General features: G+C 44.7%; 1 protein-coding gene across 4 annotated transcripts in view; it reads left to right on the forward strand.

The window, feature by feature from the left end:
• Positions 1 to 21860, forward strand: part of cdon (cell adhesion associated, oncogene regulated) — a 223234-nt gene that overhangs the window by 166130 nt on the left and 35244 nt on the right. For all 4 annotated transcript variants that reach the window (XM_038779247.1, XM_038779246.1, XM_038779244.1 and 1 more), the window contains 4 exons: positions 4381 to 4555; positions 7589 to 7723; positions 13044 to 13250; positions 14390 to 14571. In XM_038779247.1, coding sequence (XP_038635175.1) covers positions 4381 to 4555; positions 7589 to 7723; positions 13044 to 13250; positions 14390 to 14571 — 699 coding nt within the window. The remainder of the gene's footprint in view (positions 1 to 4380; positions 4556 to 7588; positions 7724 to 13043; positions 13251 to 14389; positions 14572 to 21860) is intronic.

A 21860-nucleotide genomic window follows, 5' to 3' on the forward strand; every position in this document is an offset into this window, starting at 1 on the left:
CAGCTAATCTTTTGGACACTAAGGGGCAATTTGGAATGGCCAATCCACCTAACCAAATCTTTGGACAGTGGGAGGAAACCGGAGCACCCGGAGGAAGCCCACACAGACACGGGGAGAATGTGCAAACACCACACAGTCACCCAAGGCCGGAATTGAACCCAGGTCCCTGGCGCGCTGTGAGGCAGCAGTGCTAACCACTGTGCCACCACACTGCCCAAAGTTTGTTGAGATAAAATTCTTACATCGGGAATCATGTGTATGCTTGAGAGTGCTCAGTCCCACATCTGTGCCATTTGTCTATTACACTTGTAAATACATCATCCTCAACTACCTGTCCAACTCCCTTTTAAAATTATTCATGGAATCGATGTCCGCCACCTTTTTAGTTTGAGCGCTGCGGAGTCTGACAACACTGACATTTTTGTTACTCGTTTACTTCTAATCTCTTCTGTCCAGTGGCTTTAAAAATGCTAATATGAATGAGGTAGTCTGTGTCAACCTGTTCATATTGAATACATAGCTATATCACAAAATATGTTTGCACTAATCAGCAATGTCACTTGGGAAGGCCTAAGAAAAATTGTTGTGGTAAATGGAAAATCCTGCAACTGCTCAGTAAGGTCTCCTGACTGAAGAACATTATTGGGTAACACTGAAGGAAGCCTAACTCTGCATTCTATTACACTCCAGCTCATGAGTCTCAAATCGAATCCCCTGTGACTGTGACCACAATGTCACTTGTGATATTTCTCAGCCTTTCCCCAGCAATTGATACAGTCCATCCTCCATCACTTCTCAGTTATCATGCTCTGTGGGTGTGCCCATACATAGTTCCGCTCCGTATATCTACAGAAATGCATTCAACATATGTTCAGCTGCAGCTTCAGTTTCTACCATTAAATGTCACCTCACAGATCAATCCTTGACCCTCATCTGCACATTGCTTTTCTGTGGCGACACTGGTGAACATTACCAGCTTTAGTTGTCCACTGCATCCTCTTTTTTCTTTTAAATGTATTTTATTACAAACACTTATCAAAACAGGTCACAGCGAATAAACGGCCAGGGAAACATGCTTCTCAGCAATCAACTATACAGTCTGAGCAGATTTTTCCCTTTTCACCACCCCCTCACCCGTGACGAACAGCCCCTCAAACATGCTCAGCAACATCCCCCACCTTTCCTCAAACCCCCTGAAGAGCCCCTTAACTCATATTTTATCTTCTCTAACCGCAGCAAGTCATGCAGGTCACCCAACCAAGCCGCTACCCCTGGTGGCAACAGACCGCCACTCCAGCAAAATTTGCCGCCTTGCAATCAGACATCAGCTTCCTCCTCTCCATGAGCTCCGGCTTCTCTGAAACCCCAAATATCGCCACCAAAGGGTCCAGGTCCACCACCTCCTCCACTATCCTGGCTAAGACCACGAACACTCCCACCCAGAATCTTCCCAATTTTTCGAAACTCCAAAACATGTGCGTGTGATTCGCTGGCCCCTGCCCACACCTCTCTCACTCATCTGCTACCCTCTGAAAGAACCCACTCATTTTCACCCGAGTCATGCACCCTGTGCACCACCTTAAACTGTATCAAGCTCATACTCGCACAAGAGAAGGTCACGTTTACCCTACGCAGTGCCTCACTCCATACTCCCCAATTAATCTTCCCCCAACTCCGCTTCCCAGTTCTTCATCTTCACCACCTGCTCGCCTCCCTGCTCCCCAGCCAATTGTATATATCCCCAATTGTTCCCTCCCCTTCCACATCCGGAAGCAGCAGTCGCTCCAGCAGGGTGTATCCCGGCAACCTAGGAAACCCCCTCCAGACCTTTCGCCCAAAGACCCTAACCTGCAGATACCTGAACTCACTCCCCCTCGGCAGTTCTACCCTCTCCTTTAGCTCCTCCAGACTGGCGAACCCTTCCTCCAAATACAGATCCCTTACCTTGACCAGCCCCACTTCCCTCCATCGCCTTTATACACTATCCATCCACCTTGGCTCAAACCCATGATTCTGGCACAGCGGTGTTAGAACCGGCATCCCTTCCACCCTAAAATGCCTTCTCAACTGATTCCATATCTTCACCATGGACTGCATCGCCGGGCTCCCTGAATACCTACTCGGAGCCATTGGCAACGCTGCCGCCGTCACCATAGCCCTCAAACTAGACCCCTTACAAGATTCCTCCTCCATCCTAACCCATTCTACCCCTTCTTCCCACCACCTCCGCACCTTGTCCACATTCGCCGCCCAATAATAATGAAGCAGGTTCAGAAACGCCAACCCCCCCCTGCTGTGCTGTCTCTGCCTCTGTAGCAGTGCCCTCCCACCATCGGTACCCTCCCCGCCCATACAAAGTCAGAGATGATTGTCTGCTTTCTGAAAAATGGCCTTTGGTATAAAGATCGGGAGAGCTTGAAAGATAAACAAGAATCTTGGCAGAATATTCATTTTGACCACTTGGACCTTGACCTCCCCGCCAATGTTAAGTGCAGTGTATCCCACCTCTTAAGATCCTCCCTTGCCTCCTCCACCAGCTTAGTTAAGTTCCACTTGTGGAGTCCCATCCATTCCCTCACTACCTGAATCCCCAAATACCTAAACCTATCCTTCGTTACCGTAAATGGCATTTCCCCCCCTAAATCAGCTGTCCCAGCTGATTCACCGGGAAAACCTTGCACTTCCCTACATTCAGTTTGTATCCCGAGAACCCTCCAAACTTCCCCAGCAGGCCCGTAATCCTTCCCATACGCTCCAACGGATCTGAAACATACAGCAAAGGTCATCAGTATAGAGCGACACCCGATGCTGTCCACTGCATCCTCCTACCCATTTTAATCTAACAATCCAACATCAAGTCCTCTGGATGAGTCATAACTTCTTCCAAATGAATATTGTGAAGACTAAAGACATAATTTCTACATCCTCCGTTCCTTTGTTTCTCATTCAACTGACTGGAGCTTCAAGTTCTCCATCCTATCACCAAGCCAACTTATTTTCATCTCTACAGCATCCCTTTCACCAGTGAAGCTATCACATTCTTCAATTCTTTCAAATCGTTGCACCACTTTTTGAAAATTTTTGACTGAATTAGAAGAGGTTCTATTTCTAACCCTAGAAGAATTAAAACATGTAATATACAATGTATTCTGCTGCTCGGGTGCAGAGGTATTTTACCTCTCTGGCCCTGTTATGACAGAATCCAGCTGGCTTACCTCGAGATATATTAGATGTTAATTGCTATTATTGTTTAAGGGCATTTACAGATCTGCAAGTGTTTATAAATTGCCTGCACCAGCAGCAGAAAAAACTAGTGCAAATCTTCAAATGTATTAAAAGCAAATTACTGCGGATGCTGGAATCTGAAACAAAAGGGAAAATGCTGGAAAATCTCAGCAAGTCTGGCAGCATCTGTAGGGAGAGAAAAGAGCAACGTTTCGAGTCCGATGACTCTTTGTCAAAGCTGACAAAGCTTTGACAAAGAGTCATCGGACTCTAAACGTTAGCTCTTTTCTCTTCAAATGTATTGTACTGCAAACTCCAAATTTATGTATAAAAATATAAATTTAAGAGATGAATTGTACTCTCATTGAGACAAAAAACAGAATAAAGTTGTATAGGGGAACCTGCTGAAATTTGTTGTTTTCGCAATAAATTGACCTATGTTATTACTCATATAACACTGTAATTAGAGTTATGGGCTTACTGTCATCCATACAGAATGAAAACTTCTGGTTTAGCATCCCTCCCCCACAGTAGAATGTCATTACTACACACCAGTTACTGATGTAGAGATGACTGTCCCAATCTGGTTATTTAGTCACATTACCTATAACAGTTTTACTTGCTTGGAATTGTTTCTTGTCCAAAGCTGCCTACCAGGCTTTCAAGGACTAGTAATGGTGGAATGCCTACCTGCCCGGGCCTAGATCAGCCACATTATTTGGAGGACAAAGGGCAAAGATGAGTACAATAGCCATTGGGAACATTTGTTGTGGTTCGGAGGGGGGGGGGGTGGGGTGGGGGGGGCGGGGAGGAGGGAGGGGTGGGGGGGAGGGGGGGGGGCGGGATGAGGGTGGGGGGGGCGGGAGGGGGTGGGGGGGGGCGGGGATGAGGGGGGGTGGGGGGGCAGGAGGGAGGGGGGGGGCGGGAGGGGGTGGGGGGGCGGGGATGAGGGGGGGTGGGGGGGCAGGAGGGGTGGGGGGGCGTGGATGAGGGAGGGGGAGGGGGGTGGGGAGGAGGGAGGAGGGGGGTGGGGGGGGGGCAGGGAGGAGGGGGGGCAGGGGGGTAGAGGAGAGGTGTTGGGTAAACTAGAACAAAGCTGAGGTGTGCAAGGCACAATGCAGGAAATTTGACACCAGCCTTTTGTTTTCCTTGTAGCTTGACAACCATGAGATAATGTTGGGAAGCTGGCATACAATCCGGGTTCCAGGCAGTGAGAATGAACTGCAACTTGCTGAGCTTGAGCCCTCTAGTCTTTACGAAGTATTGATGGTTGCACGAAGCGCTTCAGGTGAAGGACAGCCAGCCATGTTGACATTCCGAACTGGCAAAGGTACAAAATGCAACACTGTACACTGGCAAGTTGTATTTTACATGGGCTGCATTTGTAACTACTGATTTCTGAGCTGGGCATCCCTGCTGGCTCACTGGGTAAATGTGCCTCACGTGATATTGTTTCACACAGACCAGGGAACTCCCAGAGTCAATCTCTGATTTGTGCTAAAAAAAAAAATTACTGCGGAGGTTGGAATCTGAAACCAAAAGAGAAAATGCTGGAAAATCTCAGCAGGTCTTGGTAGCATCTGTAGAGAGAGAAACGAGCTCTGTCAAAGCTTTGGCAAAGGGTCATCGGGACTCGAAATGTTAGCTCTTTTCTCTCCCTACAGCTGCTGTCAGACCTGCTGAGATTTTCCAGCATTTTCTCCTTTGGTTTCTGATTTGTGCTGTTAGCTAATCTAATAATGGCAGTGACAGGCTGCTATCATAAGATTATGCTTCTGAATTGAGAATCTAGAATTCAGTATCTGATATCTCTAATTGGAAAAAGCATGTATAAGTGCTAATTGAAGGTAAAATTGGGTGTCATTTGGATGTTAATTGTCACATTCTCTGACAGCACTCACTACCTAGGCCCATATATGAAGAGTGATCACTTGGGTAAATTATCAGAGGGTGTTCCAGAAGAGGATAACTTAAAAGCGCAATTTTTTAAAGAAACAGAATCCAGATGCAACTAACTACTGCCACATTCCCAAACCGAGATATAGTCAAGTTGACAGAGGTGTATGGAACTACAAATTCATGCTCAATGGGAACAAATCAATACAAACGGAAGGAGATGCAGTGGCATCCATTGCAAGTCGAGTCCACCCGCAAATGTGGTCATTGTAAAATGGCTTTGAACTAGCAGGGGGAGAACGATTTGGGTGAAGAGAAATTTTGAACTCCAAAGATGTAAGTTGAGGCAATAGAAAAGTATATTGGTGTGGGTAAAGACAAGCTGAGTGGGACAGGAAGTGTCTTAGTTGTACCAGAGAGTAAGATCCACGGAGGGAATAGTTATGAAAAAATGTAATTATCTGAATACGCAGAGCGTCCACAATAAGATGGATTGTGCCACAAATGGCGCTAAATGGTTTAGATCTAATTATCTGTATAGAGACAGGGCTACAAAGTGACCATGGGTGGGAAACAAACATTTTGAAAAGACAGGCAGGATGGAAAAGACAGACAGATGAGGCAACCTTGATGGTAAAGGATGATGTAAGGACATTAAGAATAGGGATCTTGGCATAGAAAATCAGTAAATAGAATCCGTATGAGTAGAGATTAAGAATAGCATGGGTCAGAAAACACTGATGGACATTATTTAGAGACCCCTCCTAACTGTAGTTAACCCGTTGGACAAAGCATTAAACAAGAAACAATTGGAGCTTGTAACAAAAGCAATGTAATAGTTGTGGAGAAACTTTAATCTTCATATGGACTGGACCAAACAAATCGGCAACAGTTCTCAATGCTTTGTAGAATGCTTTCATGACAGTTTTCGAAGCAACCAAAGATTAAGATATTTCGGATATGGTATAGTGCAATGGGCATGGTAAATTAATAATGTCATAGTTTAAAAATCCACTGGGAAGTGGTGATCATACAATTGAAATCAACATGAAGTTTGAAAATGACATTCCAATCACAAGCAAGAATCTTAAACTGAAAGCCAATTATATAGATATGAGAGGAGAATTAGCTATGGCCATAGAGGAAAATAGACTAAAACGTATAGTGGTAAATAAACAGTGGGGAAGATTTGAAGAAACAGTTCAATATTTATCACAGCTAATCCACCTGATCTGCTGTCTTTGGACTGTGGGAGGAAACCGGAGCACCCGGAGGAAACCCACGCAGACACAGTGAGAACGTGCAGACTCCGCACAGACAGTGACCCAGCAGGAAATTGAACCTGGGACCCTGGCACTGTGAAGCCACAGTGCTATCCACTTGTGCTACCGTGCTGCCCAAACTACTTTTTGAACTTAGATTAATTCCATTGAAAAACAAAAACACAGTCTGAAACATCCATCCTTGGCTGTTTTACTAATGGTAATACTAGATTAAAGTAAGAGGCTTATAGTGTTGCAAAGATTAGCAGCAAACCTGAGGATTGGGAGTGTTTCAGAAACTAGTGGAGGGGGTCACCAAAGTTGAAGAGGGAAAAAATAGAATGAATAAACTAGTCAGGAATTTGCAAACAGATTCATAGAATCCCTACAGTTCAGAAGGTGACCATTCAGCCCATTGAGTCTATGCAGACCCTCTGAATGAGCACCTTACCTAGCCCACTCCCCACCCAATCCCTGTAACCCCACCTAACCATTGGACACGAAGGGACAATTTAGCATGGGAAATCCACCTAACATGCACATCTTTGGACTGTTTAGGTCTTCATATTTAAGAAAGGATATACTTGAAATGGAGACCGAACAACAAAGTTTTGCTAGATTGGTCCCTGGGATGAAATGGTTATCGTCTGATGGGCTGAATAAATTGGGTCTCTATTCTTTGGTGGTTAGAAAAATGACAGGTGATCTCATAGAAACATTCAAGATCCTGAAGGGGCTTGCCTGGTGTAGGTACTGAGATGTGGTTTCTCCTGGCTGCAGAATCTAGAATAAGAGGACACGGTTTTGGTACAACAGGCTGATCATTTAGGACTGAGATGAGAAATGTCTCCTCACAAAGGGTTGTGAACCTTTGAAATTCTCCCAGGGGATTGTGAATGCTCCATCATTTAATATATTTAAGGCTGAGATGCCAGATTTTTGGCCTTTCAGGAAGCCATATGGGATGAGGCAGGAAGATGGAGTTGAAGCCCACGATCAGTTGTGATAATATTGAATTGTGGAACAAAGTGTGTATGATGTTCTTCTGCCATTATTTCTATGTGCTTGTGTTCATTGAGAGCAGGACAAGGTAGTCCTTAATGTAATGACTGAGTGTTGCTGTGAATATTTTGCTGTTTAAAATGAAGATGCTTTATGTTCTTTGTTCTGACACGATGTTGATTTTATTCCCATCCTCGCAACAGGGCGATCCTCCACCTCGAAGAAGAACTCTCGAACACCATTACAACCAGCAGGAGTTCCGAAGCAAACAGCAATTGAGGATAAAAGTGGCAATAATTTTGGCGTAGTAATCCACGATCCAGCACGACACAGCGGAGGTAAGACTCTTCTACAGCCTCTGACCTTAACCTTAACTCAATCCTTTTTATAAACAGTCTACCCTTTAACCTAACCCTGATCTAATCTTGACACTCTGTTCCCCTTTTATAGAATTTTATTATAACCTGAAAAAAAACATGATTGCAAGTTTAACCATCCCTAATCCTAAAAAAACCATAACCTTCCCCATCGCATTTACTACCAATCTAACCTAAGGCCTAGATTTCATGACTCTATATAAACAAATCCAGTGTAAACATTAATCCAACTGTTACCCAATCCTAATCCAATCAATAACCCCTCTGAACTTTCTTTCCAAATTTCCTAACTCTAGCCCTAATCCTAACTGTAATCCAACTGTAACACTCCTTGTCCCAATATAATAAATGGCCTTGCCTTAACTTCAGTACTTTTAACCACATTCTTCTTTGATCCCTTCCATTACAAACCACCCAAGCCAAGCCACAGGCTCTGATACAATCACAACAATACTTTTTTTATTTATATCATGCTTTTAATGTATTAAAACTTTCCAAGTCACTTCACGGGAGGTGTATAAATGAGTTTGATAAGGTGCCGCATAAAAGACTAATCTAGAAGGTGTGATCATGGGATTAGGGGTAGAGTACTAGATTGGAATGAGATTGACTGACTGACGGAAAGCAGAGGGTCGGGATAAATGGGTTCTTCTCTGGCTAGCGAACTGTAACTAACGGGGTGCCGTAAGGGTCAGTCCTCGGACCTCAACTGTTTACAATTTGTATAAACGATCTGCAAGCAGGGACAGAGTGTAACATAGCAAAATTTGCGGATGATACTAAAATAGGTGGGAAAGCAGGCAGTGAGGAGGATATAAAAAAATTTACAGACCGATATAGATTGGCTAGGAGATTGGGCCAAAATTTGGCACATGGAGTTTGATGTAAATAAATGTCAGATTATCCATTTTGGTTGAAAAAAAATAGGCCAATTATTATCTGACTGGAAAGCAGATTGTAGATGCGTCTAGGCAGAGGGATCTGGGTGTCTTTGTTCATGAATCGCAGAAAGTCTATCTGCAGATGCAGCATGTAATTAAAAAGGTAAATGGAATGTTGCCATTTATTGCAAAAGGACTGGAGTATAAAAGTAGAGAGGTGTTGTTGCAATTTATAGTGTTGGTGAGATTATATCTGGAGTATTGTGTCCAATTTTGGTCTCCATATTTGAGGAAGGATGTAGTGGCATTGGAGGCAATTCAGAGGAGGTTCACCAGATTAATTCTGGGGATGAAAAGGTTGACGTATGAGGAGAGATTAAACAGTTTGGGTTTATACTCCCTGGAGATTAGAAGGATGAGAGGGATCTGATTGAGGTGTATCAAATACTAAAAGGGATTGATAAAGTAAACATAAACTAAATATTCCCCCTTGAGGGGCAATCTAGAACAAGAGGTCACAGATATAGATTGAGAGGCAGTAGATTTAGAACTGAGGGGAGGTGAAACTACTCGCAGAGGGTGGTGAATTTGTTGAACTCGCTACCCCATAGTGCGGTGGAATCTGAGTCATTAAATGATTTCAAGAAGGAGATAGATCTATTTCTGATTTTTAAAATTGGGTTCAAGGGAAATGGGCAACAGGTGGGGAGGTGGATTTGAGACCAGGAAGAGATCAGCCATGATCTGATTGAATGGTGGAGCAGGCTTGAAGGGCTGAATTGCCTACTTCTGCTCCTAGTTCCTATGAAGCAAAATTTGACATTGAGCTGCACAGGTAGATAGGTGATCACAAGGTTGGTGAAAGATCGGTTTTAAGGCGCATGATAAATTAGAATGAATGTGGAGAGGCAGAGAGGATTAGGGAGGCCATTCCAGAATTTTGAGCCTTGGCAGTGGAAGGTGTGGCCATGATGGCTTAAGTTAAAATCCGAGATGCTGAAGAGGCCAGAATTAGCAGAGCACAGATATATTTAAAAGTTATGGGATTGGAGGGGTTTACAGGGTTAGCAAGGGGCAAGGCCATTGAGCAAGGGTAATATAAAATTAATAAGTTCTGAAAAGCCCACATTACAAATTTACTGACCTTTATCAATCAGAAATAATAGAACATTGCAGTTCAGTACAGGCCCTTCGGCCCACGATGTTGCACCGTTATGGACAGGTTCATAATATGGTGAGGATTCTAGGCGCAGGATGCAATGGGGTTGGTGGGAATGGGATTTGACAGAAACAATACTAGATATTGTGATCAATACAGAGCGTGGTACTCTGAAGTTCACAGTTATAGGTAGGCAGACTGACAATAGTTCACACTGCATCTTTTGAGTTGCATAGATGATACATACATATTAAATCTATAGGCTGGGTAATATATTGGATTAGGCACTGCACCGTTTGCGTTTAAAATTTTGAATGTAGTTATTTGATGTATTTATATTTCTGATTTCAGTTGGTAATTTTTGAAATGCCTACAGATGTTGACGGTGATGTTGAAGAGTGGCTATATGCCATGACACAGTATTCAGACCGTTTGTTTTCTCTATTACATTTATACAGTCTTTGATATGGCATCAAAGAGGTGCTGAATGGAGGCCAGCAGTTTCCTGCAGTTCAGGATTGGTGCCTACATTGCTACCTGATGGAAGTTAACTGGGACAAGTTACAGATGTGCAGTAAAGGACAGTGGAAATCCAGACTGAAGCAGCTCTTGGATTCCTACTGCCCATTGCAGCACTGAGTGGTCTTTCACAAAAATATTCTGTAATTCTCAAAATCCAGAACACAAATCCAGCAAAAAGCTTCTACTGCGCGTAGGTTGGAGAACAGATCTCTGAATTTAAGAGTAGGCATGTGGCTCTTTTTCTTAGTATGGACACAGGAACTGCTCTGTTGGGAGAAGTGGTACCAGAATTCAGGACACTGCAGTTAAATCCCTGCATCAAGAATCAACTGAGACTTCCATGCTAGCTTTCAAGAATTAAGTGTTGAATTGACGGGGTCACTTGGTCTAGGATGTTCTTCTGTTTTTTTTGTGTTTTTAGTAACCTTTGTAAATATAATGCAATATAGTCTATACTAACAGTGCTATTGACATCTACCGGTAGAGCTTGGTACTGCACCAACGGTTATTGTAATGTTGGTGCACGCTGTCCCGTTTCAAGTCCTTAAAGTATCTAACTGGAATGTCAATTGATGCTAGCCAACTAATTGGGTCTAACACTGCTTAAAAACGATGCTTTGAAAATATGTGTTTACTAACATTGTTCTTCTGTCTTCTTTGCTCTCTAAAGTTGCTCTGAGTTCAGTAAGTATTATTTTGACAAAAGCCTAAACTGTGACTTGTTCTTGTGTTCAAACTACTTTGCATGACTGTAACGCTTCAAGTATAATGGAAGCACTTTTTTGTATGAGCATGAAAATGCCTAAATTTAGCTGGTTAGAATACTGTTTTATTACCCCTGAAACTTGGGTTCAAATTCAGCCAAGATTTATGGCCCTCTGTCCACCACCACCCGTAAAAATCTAAAATGAAATTAATTTAAGCAGTCTCAAACACTAATGCATGTGAATAGCACAAAGTTGGGATTCTTGCTGAGGCTACAAGGATGGAAATAGGATTGATTCTTAGATTGGATCTGGGGCTCAGTTCTGGGGCAGTGTAAAGAGTTTTTATGTTGCACCTACATCAATATCTTGCATCTCAACATTCTCTAAATATTCCAGATTTGTTAATGGGTGATTATTTTGCCAAGTGGTTTTAGCTCTATCAGTGGGTAACTAATTCTTTTGGGCATGCTGTTCGTCTCTAGGGAAGACTTTCCTGTTTGACAGGGAAAACGCATCAAAGATTTATCTAGTCATGTCTGTGACACCAATATTGTGGTCTTTGTCATTGGCTGAAAAAAGTATTTTGTCAGCTAGTCAAATGTGTTCCCCAAATTTGTTCCTTTATCCAAACTTGGTGGTGAAAGTAAGGAGGCAGAAGAGACAGTAAAAAGATTTTCAACTTGGAATGAGACTAAAGGTGTAAGGAGATGGAACACTAATTACAGATTAATATAAAAAAGATTGAACACCAAGGTGTGAGACATTTGAGTTGGGGTTTAGTTTATTTAGCTTAATAGTCTCAATTTTTTAGGATAATAATAATATGTCAATACATGAGTTTCAAATTCTACAAAATTGGGCAACCCAGGAAGATGAGTGTTTCCCTGAAATTCATTGACAGCCTAACGTTTAATGTAGCATAACTAGAATTAGGAACACGAGACAATGAAAGCCTACTGTATTAATTGAATGCCAAGACTCGGGTACTAAACTAAAACACAAGCTGTTGATAGCTAAATTAATTTAATTTTATAAGTAGATTTTTTTAATGAATGCGACTTTTTAAAAGAGATGTTAATGTTTTCCCCCCTCTAACATGTAGTTCTCCCTGTACTGTTCTTTCCTGCCGAGACTAATTGGATCCTACCGCAAAGTTTTTTTTCTTAATTCCTCTGAAACAGTTTAGTAGGCGCTTCATGAGATTGGCTGGTGGATAATTGTCATTCTGATCTCTGCTTTCCTTGTGAAATCACTTGTCAGCACATCCTCCTGACAGTGCAGTAAGATGAGGTAATCACCAACATGAGTTAGAATCCCACCACTTTGTGATACAGTGCGATGATGCACCAGAGCATTCTCTCCCATAATTAAAGCCTCAAAATTTCATCAAGAATTTGTTTTGTGATTGGCTTGTTTGAATCAGAAAATAATGCACACCTAGACATTTGATCAGTGCTAGTACTTCTTATACAATTAATAATTAATGAGTGTTGCCATCAATCTGAATTTTAAGGAGCCATTAAAATTTGCAATTAAATATATTTTTTATTTCCATGTACCATTAATACAGTATGCAATTTGTGAGGCAGTATCTCAAATGCTAAACTTCTAATACATTTTATTAGATTGTTTATGAAATGTTGAGATTTGTTTTATAAAGACTCTCAAGGGGCACTTTTTTTTCTGCTGCAAAGCTCTTTGTGAGATACTCACCTTCATTTTTTAGGCTGAAGGTACTCTGAATAATGGCAAGAACCTCTGACAGTGAATATAATGGATTAATATAACTGAAAAAAACGGAATGAGAAACACTGTGGACAGGATTCTGTCTGAAAGAAAGCATATTTCCAGGAGAGAACTGAAAATTGCAGACATCATCTGTAGGCTAAAACTGTCCCAGGTTTTGCTACCTTAAAACTGAGATTTTTGCCAAATGGCCGCTTGATATGCGATCTACATAACTAGTTCAAGCTCTCCAACCCTATTCTGACAGCTCTTTTTCTTCTGTCTAGTCCCTGAGGCACCAGACCGACCTACAATATCAACTGCATCAGAAACCTCTGTGTATGTGACTTGGATCCCAAGAGCAAATGGGGGCTCCCCCATCACTTCCTTTAAAGTGGAATATAAACGGATGGGAAGAAACAGTGACTGGCTAGTGGCAGCAGACAGCATCTCTCCATCTAAACTCTCAGTGGAAGTGCGCAGCCTTGAACCAGGTAATGACCTAAATAAGTGAAATAAGAACTCTGATTAATCCGATTAAATTCTGAGGGTTGTGAAGGCGGGAAATATCTAAAGCAGTTACAATTGATATAACCCTGTAAACTTCTGTTTTCTTGTGAAGATATTGTTTCTTGTTATGGTACAGTTCTATGGACAATGCGCTTCAGCAATTCCCTCAACTAGTCACTCTTCATGTGTAAGCCCAGACATTGAGTGTCAGTGAACAATTTGACGATGATGTCACCTCGAGTGAACCTAATGCTAATTTAACCTGTTACATCACATTCTGGCAAGAGTCAGTGGATAGTGATGCACAGTGGTATCTTTACTCTTTAGATGTGGGCATTGCTGGCAAGGCTGACATTGATTACTATCCCTCATTGCCCTAAGAAGGTGGCAGCCGGCTTCTTTGAATTACTAAAGTCCAACTTGTAGCTGCTAGGTCACTTCAGGGGGTAATAAATGTTGGTGTGGCACTGAAATTACACGGGTTAATGTAAGTAAAATTGGCATGCTTTCTTAAAGGACAGTTTTGGGGATTCTATGAAAATCCTACAGCTTTGCAGTTGTTTCTACGGATATCAACTTTTTATTTACAGATTTTATTTCAACTGAATTCAAATTCTGAAACTATCCTGGGTGAACCTATATTTTCTGGATTAGTAGTCCAGGTCTCTAGATTACTATTCTAGTATCATAACCACTAGACTACACTATGACAATATGACAAATTTACCTCACTGGTCTCACGTTTTACATAATGTCCAACAGCGAATGGCCAAGCAATTCTGTGGGCCATTGCTCAGCTCTGTAAGGAGGACCTGTGTCAGCATGGGTTTCACCCCCACAACCCAAAGATGTGCTGATTAGGTGGATTGTCCATGCTAAATTGCCCCTTAATTGGAAAAAAAAAATTGGGTACTCTAAATTTATTTTACAAAAGCTCTGTAAGGAGATCTCCTGTCATTTACCAATTGTTGCTCTTCAATGCAGAATCACCACAACCACTAAGAGATCCGCCTGTTAGCAAGCAGCTCTACTCATCAATATGGCATTGGAATATTCTTTGACGTAAATTATTCTGTGCTGTGTCAATTACCACTATGTTTTCCTGGTTATTTATGTGCCCCAGGTGCTGCATACAAGTTTCGTGTGATTGCCATCAATGCATATGGTGAAAGCCCCAGAAGCGCAGCCTCTCGACCATATCAAGTGGCAGGATTTAGCAGCCCATTTTCGGCACGTCCAATCGCAGGTCCTCACATTGCCTATACAGAGGCTATCACTGACACCCAGATCATGCTGAAATGGACGGTAAGTATTCTGCTCTCGTTGGAGGTTTTCAATCTCCCAGCTGTGTTGTTAACTTTCATTTTACCTCCCCATTTTATAATAAATTGACATATGTCACAAATGTAGGATCTCAATTTAGGTCCATGTCCTGTCTCACTAAAATAACAGCAGAGTGCTTTCTAATGTAAGAAATTATTAATTTGTAGCTACCTTATACAGAAAACCTGTAAGCAAACTAAAGCAATACAGGGAACAGACAGGGAAATGGGATTAAAGTAGATCGCTCCAATTAGAGTAAATTAAGTATTTTTGCCTGTTATTTGTTGGCTGTAGCATTCCTAGCATGCTTCTGAAGGTAAGGAAAATTCTTTGGAGGAGCATGTTAGAATCAATAGCTAAAGTCCTTTTTAATAAAGAAAAAGTTCCATGCATTAGAACATTTTGTCTAGATATCAAGCAAGTGAAAGCACTTCATCTTGGCCACAGAGCAATGATTCACTAATGAGACTGTTCTGGAACATAGGTGCTGAACTCATCGAGAGTAACATTTTTTTATAAAGGATTTTCAAAAGCGTGACTATTGGATTGAATGAGGGTAGTCAGCTCATTACATTAAACATCATAGTTGAATACTTTGCTCCATGTTTTTAGTGCAATTGTAAACACACTAAAAATAGCATGTCTACGGTCTTTGTTTGGAATACTGAACATGGAAAACATATTTACACTGTGACTGCATTGGGAACTGGAGAACTTCCCACCCATTGTCTCCTGTATATTAGATACCAAGCTCTTGGAGGCCAGTGTGGAGGATGCAACGACAGCTAGTTCAGTAAATGTATCTAATTGAAAATTTCCTGCTCAGCTGGCAATGCAGGGATTTGAGCTATTTAACAGAGTGGAGAGAAGAAAAAGTGTATAGAATATTCTACAAATGCAAAGATTTGATGTGTCATTTATCTTATGGAGGCATTTGCCATATATGGGATCTTTAAGCAAGGGGATTACTAGAATGTTTATCCTGAGAATTTTTTAGCAGCAGAGCCTGCCTTTTACTCTTGAATTTCTCCTTCTGAAGCTTGGACCTAATGTCAACCCATTTTTTAAAGTTACTGTCAAGCCTTATTCTTTTAAACAAAGGTGAAAATGGGTGTTGTTCTCAGTATATGATTGACCAGTTGCTTAAAGTCTGAATTTTTGATGTAAGGGAAAATCAATTTTTTAAAAATCTAAAACTTCACTCAGTAAAAACTGTACAGGCGAAATCAAAACATCAACTTCTCAACACATTAGCGGTTTTAAATTTGTCAGAGTTTGCTGATTGAGCACCGCTAAAAGCGGATGAGAGTGAAGATTGGAGTCCCTTATCAGTCATAGAAACTTGGTTGCACTTCATTCATCCAACTAACTCATTAAATCCAAGAATGTGCTCAATTACAATCAGTAATTTCCTGGCAGCAGGCAGGAGCTAGACCAGAGAAGTCTGAGCCCTCTGTCTGATAGAACCTTCATTTGCTGTAAAAGAGCCCGTCTTATTCTGAGTGGATTGATAAAATCACTCCAGATTGGCGGGAGGCACGCAAGGCTTTGGAAAATATTTTCACTCTTGTGTCATGTTTCCCTCCTGGATTAGGTTGATAGATTGACAGCGAGGCTCTGAAATTGGTTATTACTTTAATTGTGCACTGATTATCACAAAGGTTCTGCAGTATATTAACCCTGGGAGGACTGGAAACAGTTCATATGTTAAAACCCAGTTACAGCAGGCAGATTAGATCTTTGATACTCAATTAATAGGCACACAGTAAGTAACCCTTCACTTGCCACAAACGGTCTCATGGGCAGCTGCACAATCTGCCTTTCAGTGACTACTAACTGTAGATGTTAATTTAACAGGGTTTGGCTACTTAGTTTGTGAATGGGCAGAACTGGTAAGTAGAGGTGTTTGTAGAAGTTACCAGTAAGGAAACCTGAGCCTGCAGCCCCTAATTTTCCAGTGTGGGGATTTTGTCATGCTATCTAATTGCAGCATTCCCGTATTGAACAGGATAAAAGTTGCTCCTTATTCAGCAGGGTAGGGGTTACTTACTGTGTACCTGTTTATTCAGCAGGACAAGGGTCACTTTTTTGAGAATTTCGGTGTTTAATAATTCCAGGTTTACATGTTCTGGATATTTCTGTGAAGGCTGTGGACAGATTAACCAATTTTGGCAAGAACTTCTATTTGGGCCACTGGTTTAAATATTGCCTCTATTTAAGGCACAGGTTTAAAAATATTTCTTGTGACAACACAATGCTGTAACATGTCAGAACTCTGGTGAGTGATCCCAATCAACATCCAGGGGTCACCATTGATCAAAAATGAATTGGACTAGCCACATTAATACTGTGGCTACCAGGGCAGGTCACAGGCTAGGAATCGTACTGTGAGTAACTCACCACCTGACCCCCCCCCCCCCCCCCCCCCCCCCCCCCCCCCCAAGCTTGTCCACCATCTCCAAGGCACAAGTCAGGAGTGTAATGGAATACTCTCTATTTGATTGGATAAGTGCAACTCCAACAACGCCTAATTGGCTCAACACCATCCAGGACAAAGCAGCCCACTTGATTGCTATCCCTTCCACAAGCATTCAATCCCCATCACCACTGATTAACAATGACAGCCATGTGTACCATCTATAAGATTTACTGCAGTAACTCATCAAGGTTCCTTAAGCAGCACTTCCAAAACCCACGACCACTACCATCTAGAAGGGCAAGAGCAGCAGATACCTGGGAACCCCACCAACTGCCCCCCCCCCCCCCCCCCCAAAGTCACTCCCTTGACTTGGAAATATATCGCCATTCCTTTACTCTCACTTGGGCAATATCCTGGAACTCCCTCCCTAACAGCACAGTGGGTGTATCTACACCTCAAGGACTGCAGCAGTTCAAGAAAGCAACTCACCTTCTGAAGGACAACAATGGATGGGCAATAAATGCTGGCCTAACCAGCGACACCCACATCCTGTAAATGAATAAAAACAATAGGGCAGTAGCCTGATCCCATGCACTGCTGAGCTGCGTATTTCAGATACATTATTGTGTAAAGGTGACAAGTAATGGCTAAAAATGAATAAAAACAATAGGGCAGTAGCCTGATCCCATGCACTGCTGAGCTGCGTATTTCAGATACATTATTGTGTAAAGGTGACAAGTAATGGCTAATCTTCCAAATGGAGACCAAGTCAACAGAAAGAGCATCAGTCCCAGTTCACTTTTTAGTTTCATGAGAGTTGATTGACATGAGGTTTAAGAATAGATCCGAAAGAAAATAAAGTCTGCTCTTTTTTTTCTTCCATTTTTCTCCTCTTTCTATTCCTTCTGTGCCATGCATGCATTGTTCCTTAGGCAAGATAACCGACTAGGGAGGTTATGTTGGAACTGTATAAAACACTAATTTGGCATGGCTGGAGTGCTACATATAGTTCTGGTCACCGCATTACAGGCAGATGTAATTGAATGAGAAATTTGAGGATGTTCCTGGAACTAGACAATTTTAGTAATGTGGAAAGATTGGAAAGGCTGGGACAGATGAAACTGAGGAGAAATTTACTTGAGGTGTGCACAAGGCTCAGATAAAGTGGATAGGCCTGTTACCCTTAATAGTGTGGTCAGTAGCCAGCAATGTAGGTTAAAGTAATCGGTAGAAGGGGAAATGAGAACTCTTTTCATCCAGTGGGTAGTGGGGGGGTTTGGAACTCCTTGCTTGACAGGTGGCAGAGGCAGAAACTCTTATCGCATTTGGAATGTATTTGGCTATTTACTTGATGGGTCATAATCTATAAGGCTTGTGGACCAAGAGCTGGATTGTGACATATGTTTGGAATGAACTCTTTCTGCTGGCGCTGATGTAATGAGCCATATAGTCTCAATTTGTGCCATACATTTCTGTTTCTATAATTTCATTAGTGCTATGTTTTTGCTGTTATGATTTTTGATAAATGTTGATGCTCATTAAAGTGAGGGTGCAGACTTCCGGTTGCGGCTATGCGGACCTAAGCCGCACGTTCGGCAGCTCCCGCTAAAAACGGGCTTTGGGACTCTTTTCAGGGCCCCCAACGGAACTTCTTCGACGAATTCCGACGTGGGATGGGGTCTGGAGTAGATCTCTAGGGTCCTATGGTCCGGACCAGGAGTGGGGTGAGCAGTAAAGCAGTGGAAGCGCCCCTGGAAAAGGGGGGGGAAGGGAAACAAAATGGCGGCCGGCGGAGCCCTCGAGGAGCTGAGGCAGTGGGCGCAGGAGCAGCAAGAGACTCTGCTGCGCTGCTTCCAGGAGCTTTAGCTGGAGCTGCTGGAGTCGCTGAAGGCTACCACCAGAGAGTTAATGGAGACTCAGACAGCCCAGGGGGTCGCGATCCGGGAGCTGCAGCAGCAGACCTCCGAAAGGGAGGATGAGGCCGTGGCCATCGCGGGGAAGGTGGAGATGCACAAGGCGCTCCATAAAAAGTGGCAGGAGCGGTTCGAGGAGCTGGACAACCGGTCGAGGCGGAAGAATTTGCAGATCCTGGGCCTCACGAAGGGGCTGGAGGGGTCGGACCTGGCGGCCTATGTGGTCGTTATGCTGAACTCGTTGATGGGAGCTGGGTCCTTCCAGGGGCCCCTGGAGTTCGAGGGGCCCAATTCTGGCTAGGAGGCCCAAGCCGAATGAGCCGCCGCGGGCGGTGTTGGTGCGGTTTCACCGGTGCGTTGATCGAGTGTGTGTGCTCCGGTGGGCCAAGAAGGAGCGGAGCAGCAAGTGGAAGAACACGGAGGTGCGGATCTTCCAGGACTGGAGTGCAGAGGTGGCTAAGCGGAGTGCCGGGTTCAACCGGACGAAGGCGGTGCTCCACAGACTGAGCATGAAGTTTGGCATTTTGTAGCCGGCGCGTCTGTGGGTCATCTACAAGGACCGGCACCATTATTTTGAATCCCCGGATGAGGCGTGTGCCTTTGTGCAGGCCGAGAAACTGGACTCAAACTGAGGGTCAAAGATGGGGGTTTTTGTATGATAATGTAATTGTTTAATTTTTGCTCTGGAGGGAGGGGGGGGGGGGTTCTCTGTTTAATGCAAGATGTGTGTTGGCTTTAGGATGGGTGGGGCGATGTCGTTATGTCTTTTTGTATGAGTCTGGTGGACAGGTTCGGGCAGGGAGGTAAACTGGGAGTGCGGGGAGCTGGTGGTGGGGACTGGCAATGGGAGTTGCCCTAGAGGAGGCAGGGTTGGGCAGGGCGAAAGCGCGGACTTTTCTCTGGTTTCCCACGCTGTGGGATGAAGGGGGTGGGGTCGGGGCTGAGAAGTGCGGGCTTTTGCTGGCTGTTATTTTCCCGCGCAAGAGTGGGGTGGGGGGAGGGCCTGCTGATGGGCACGAAGGAGGAGGAGTAGTCCCACGTGGGGAGGAGTCGGAGGTATGGCGGGAGTCGCTGTGGTCAGCAGAAGTTAACTGGCTCACAGGAGTGCTATGGAGGGAGGGGCGCGGCTAGGAGGGGTCCTAGCCTGGGGAGGGGGGTACCGGGTTGCTGCTGAAATGGCCAGGAAGGAGCTGGAGTATGCTTTTGGGGGGGGGGGGGGGGGGGGGGGGGGGGGGGGGAAGAGGAGAGAGTTGCCACCGTGGGGAACAGGCCGAGCGGGGGACGCTGGCCAGTGGTGGGCAGGGGATGGGTTATGGCTAATCGGTAGGGGAGGGGGGCAGCGAGCCCTCTGATCCGGCTGATAACCTGGAATGTGAGGGGGCTGAACGGGCCGGTCAAACGGGCCCAGGTGTCTGCGCACTTGAAGGGGCTGAAGGCGGATGTGGCCATGCTCCAGGAGACACACCTGAAAGTGGCGGACCAGGTTCGGCTGAGGAAGGGATGGGTGGGCCAAGTATTTCATTCAGGGCTGGATGAGAAGAATCGGGGGGTGGCGATCCTGGTGGGAAAGAGGGTGTCGTTTGAGGCGTTGAGGGTGGTGGCTGACAGTGGCGGGAGGTATGTGATGGTGAGTGGTAAGCTGCAGGGGGAGCAGGTGGTGTTGGTGAATGTTTACGCCCCAAATTGGGACGATGCGGGGTTTATGCGGCGCATGTTGGGCTGCATTCCGGACCTGGAGGTGGGGGGCCTGATCATGGGGGGGACTTCAACACGGTGCTGGATCCCTCATTGGATCGATCCAAGTCCCGGACGGATAGGAGGCCAGCGGCGGCTAAGGTGTTGAGCGGGTTTATGGATCAGATGGGAGGGGTGGATCCCTGGAGGTTTACGAGGCCAAGGGCCAGGGAGTACTCGTTTTTCTCCCACGTGCATAATGCCTATTCGAGGATTGATTTTTTTTTTGGTCCTGAGCAGGGTGCTGGTTTCGAGGGTGGAGGATGTTGAATACTCTGCCATTGGCATTTTGGATCATGCCCCGCACTGGGTGGACCTCGGGCTGGGGGAGGAGAGTGACCAGCGTCCGCTCTGGCGCTTGGGGGTGGGGCTGCTGGCAGACGAGGAGATGGCCGGGAGGGTTCGGGGGTATATTGAGAGGTACCTTGAGGGCAACGATAACGGGGAGGTCAGAGTGGGGACGGTCTGGGAGGCATTGAAGGCGGTGATTAGAGGGGAGTTGACTTCCATCCGAACCCATAGGGAGAGTGGGGAACAGAGGGAGAGATTGATAGGGGAGATGGTGAGGGTGGATAGGAGATATACGGAGGCTTCGGAGGAGGGATTGCTGGGGAAGAGGCGTAGCCTTCAGGCCAGGTTCGACCTATTGACTACCAGAAAGGCGGAAGCTCAGTGGAGGAAAGCACAGGGGGCGGTGTATGAATATGGGGAGAAGGCGAGCAGGATGCTGGCACACCAGCTCCGAAAGCGAGACGCGGCCATGGAGATTGGGGGAGTGACGGATAGAGTTGGGAAGGTGGTGCGAAGGGGGTAGACGTTAATGGGGTCTTTAGGGACTTTTATGGGGAACTGTACCGGTCCAAACCCCCGGTTTGGGGGGGGGGGGGGGGGGGGGGGAATGGGGCGCTTCTTGGACAAGCTGCGATTTCCGAGGGTGGAGGAGGGGCAGGTGGAGGGACTGGGGGCGCCGATTGAGCTGGAGGAGCTGGTTAAAGGGATAGGGAGCATGCAGTCGGGGAAGGCGCCGGGGCCGGATGGGTTTCCGGCCGAATTTTATAAAAGTAATGCGGCCCTGTTGGGCTCCCTGTTGGTCCGGACCTTTAACAGGGCAAGGGAGTGGGGGGCTTTCTCCCCAACTATGTCATGGGCGCTGATTTCCTTGATCCTGAAGCAGGGCAAGGACCCTCTGCAGTGGGTCATATAGG

This window comes from Scyliorhinus canicula, chromosome 19 (genome assembly GCF_902713615.1).
Source record: "Scyliorhinus canicula chromosome 19, sScyCan1.1, whole genome shotgun sequence".
NCBI classification, from domain to species: domain Eukaryota; kingdom Metazoa; phylum Chordata; class Chondrichthyes; order Carcharhiniformes; family Scyliorhinidae; genus Scyliorhinus; species Scyliorhinus canicula.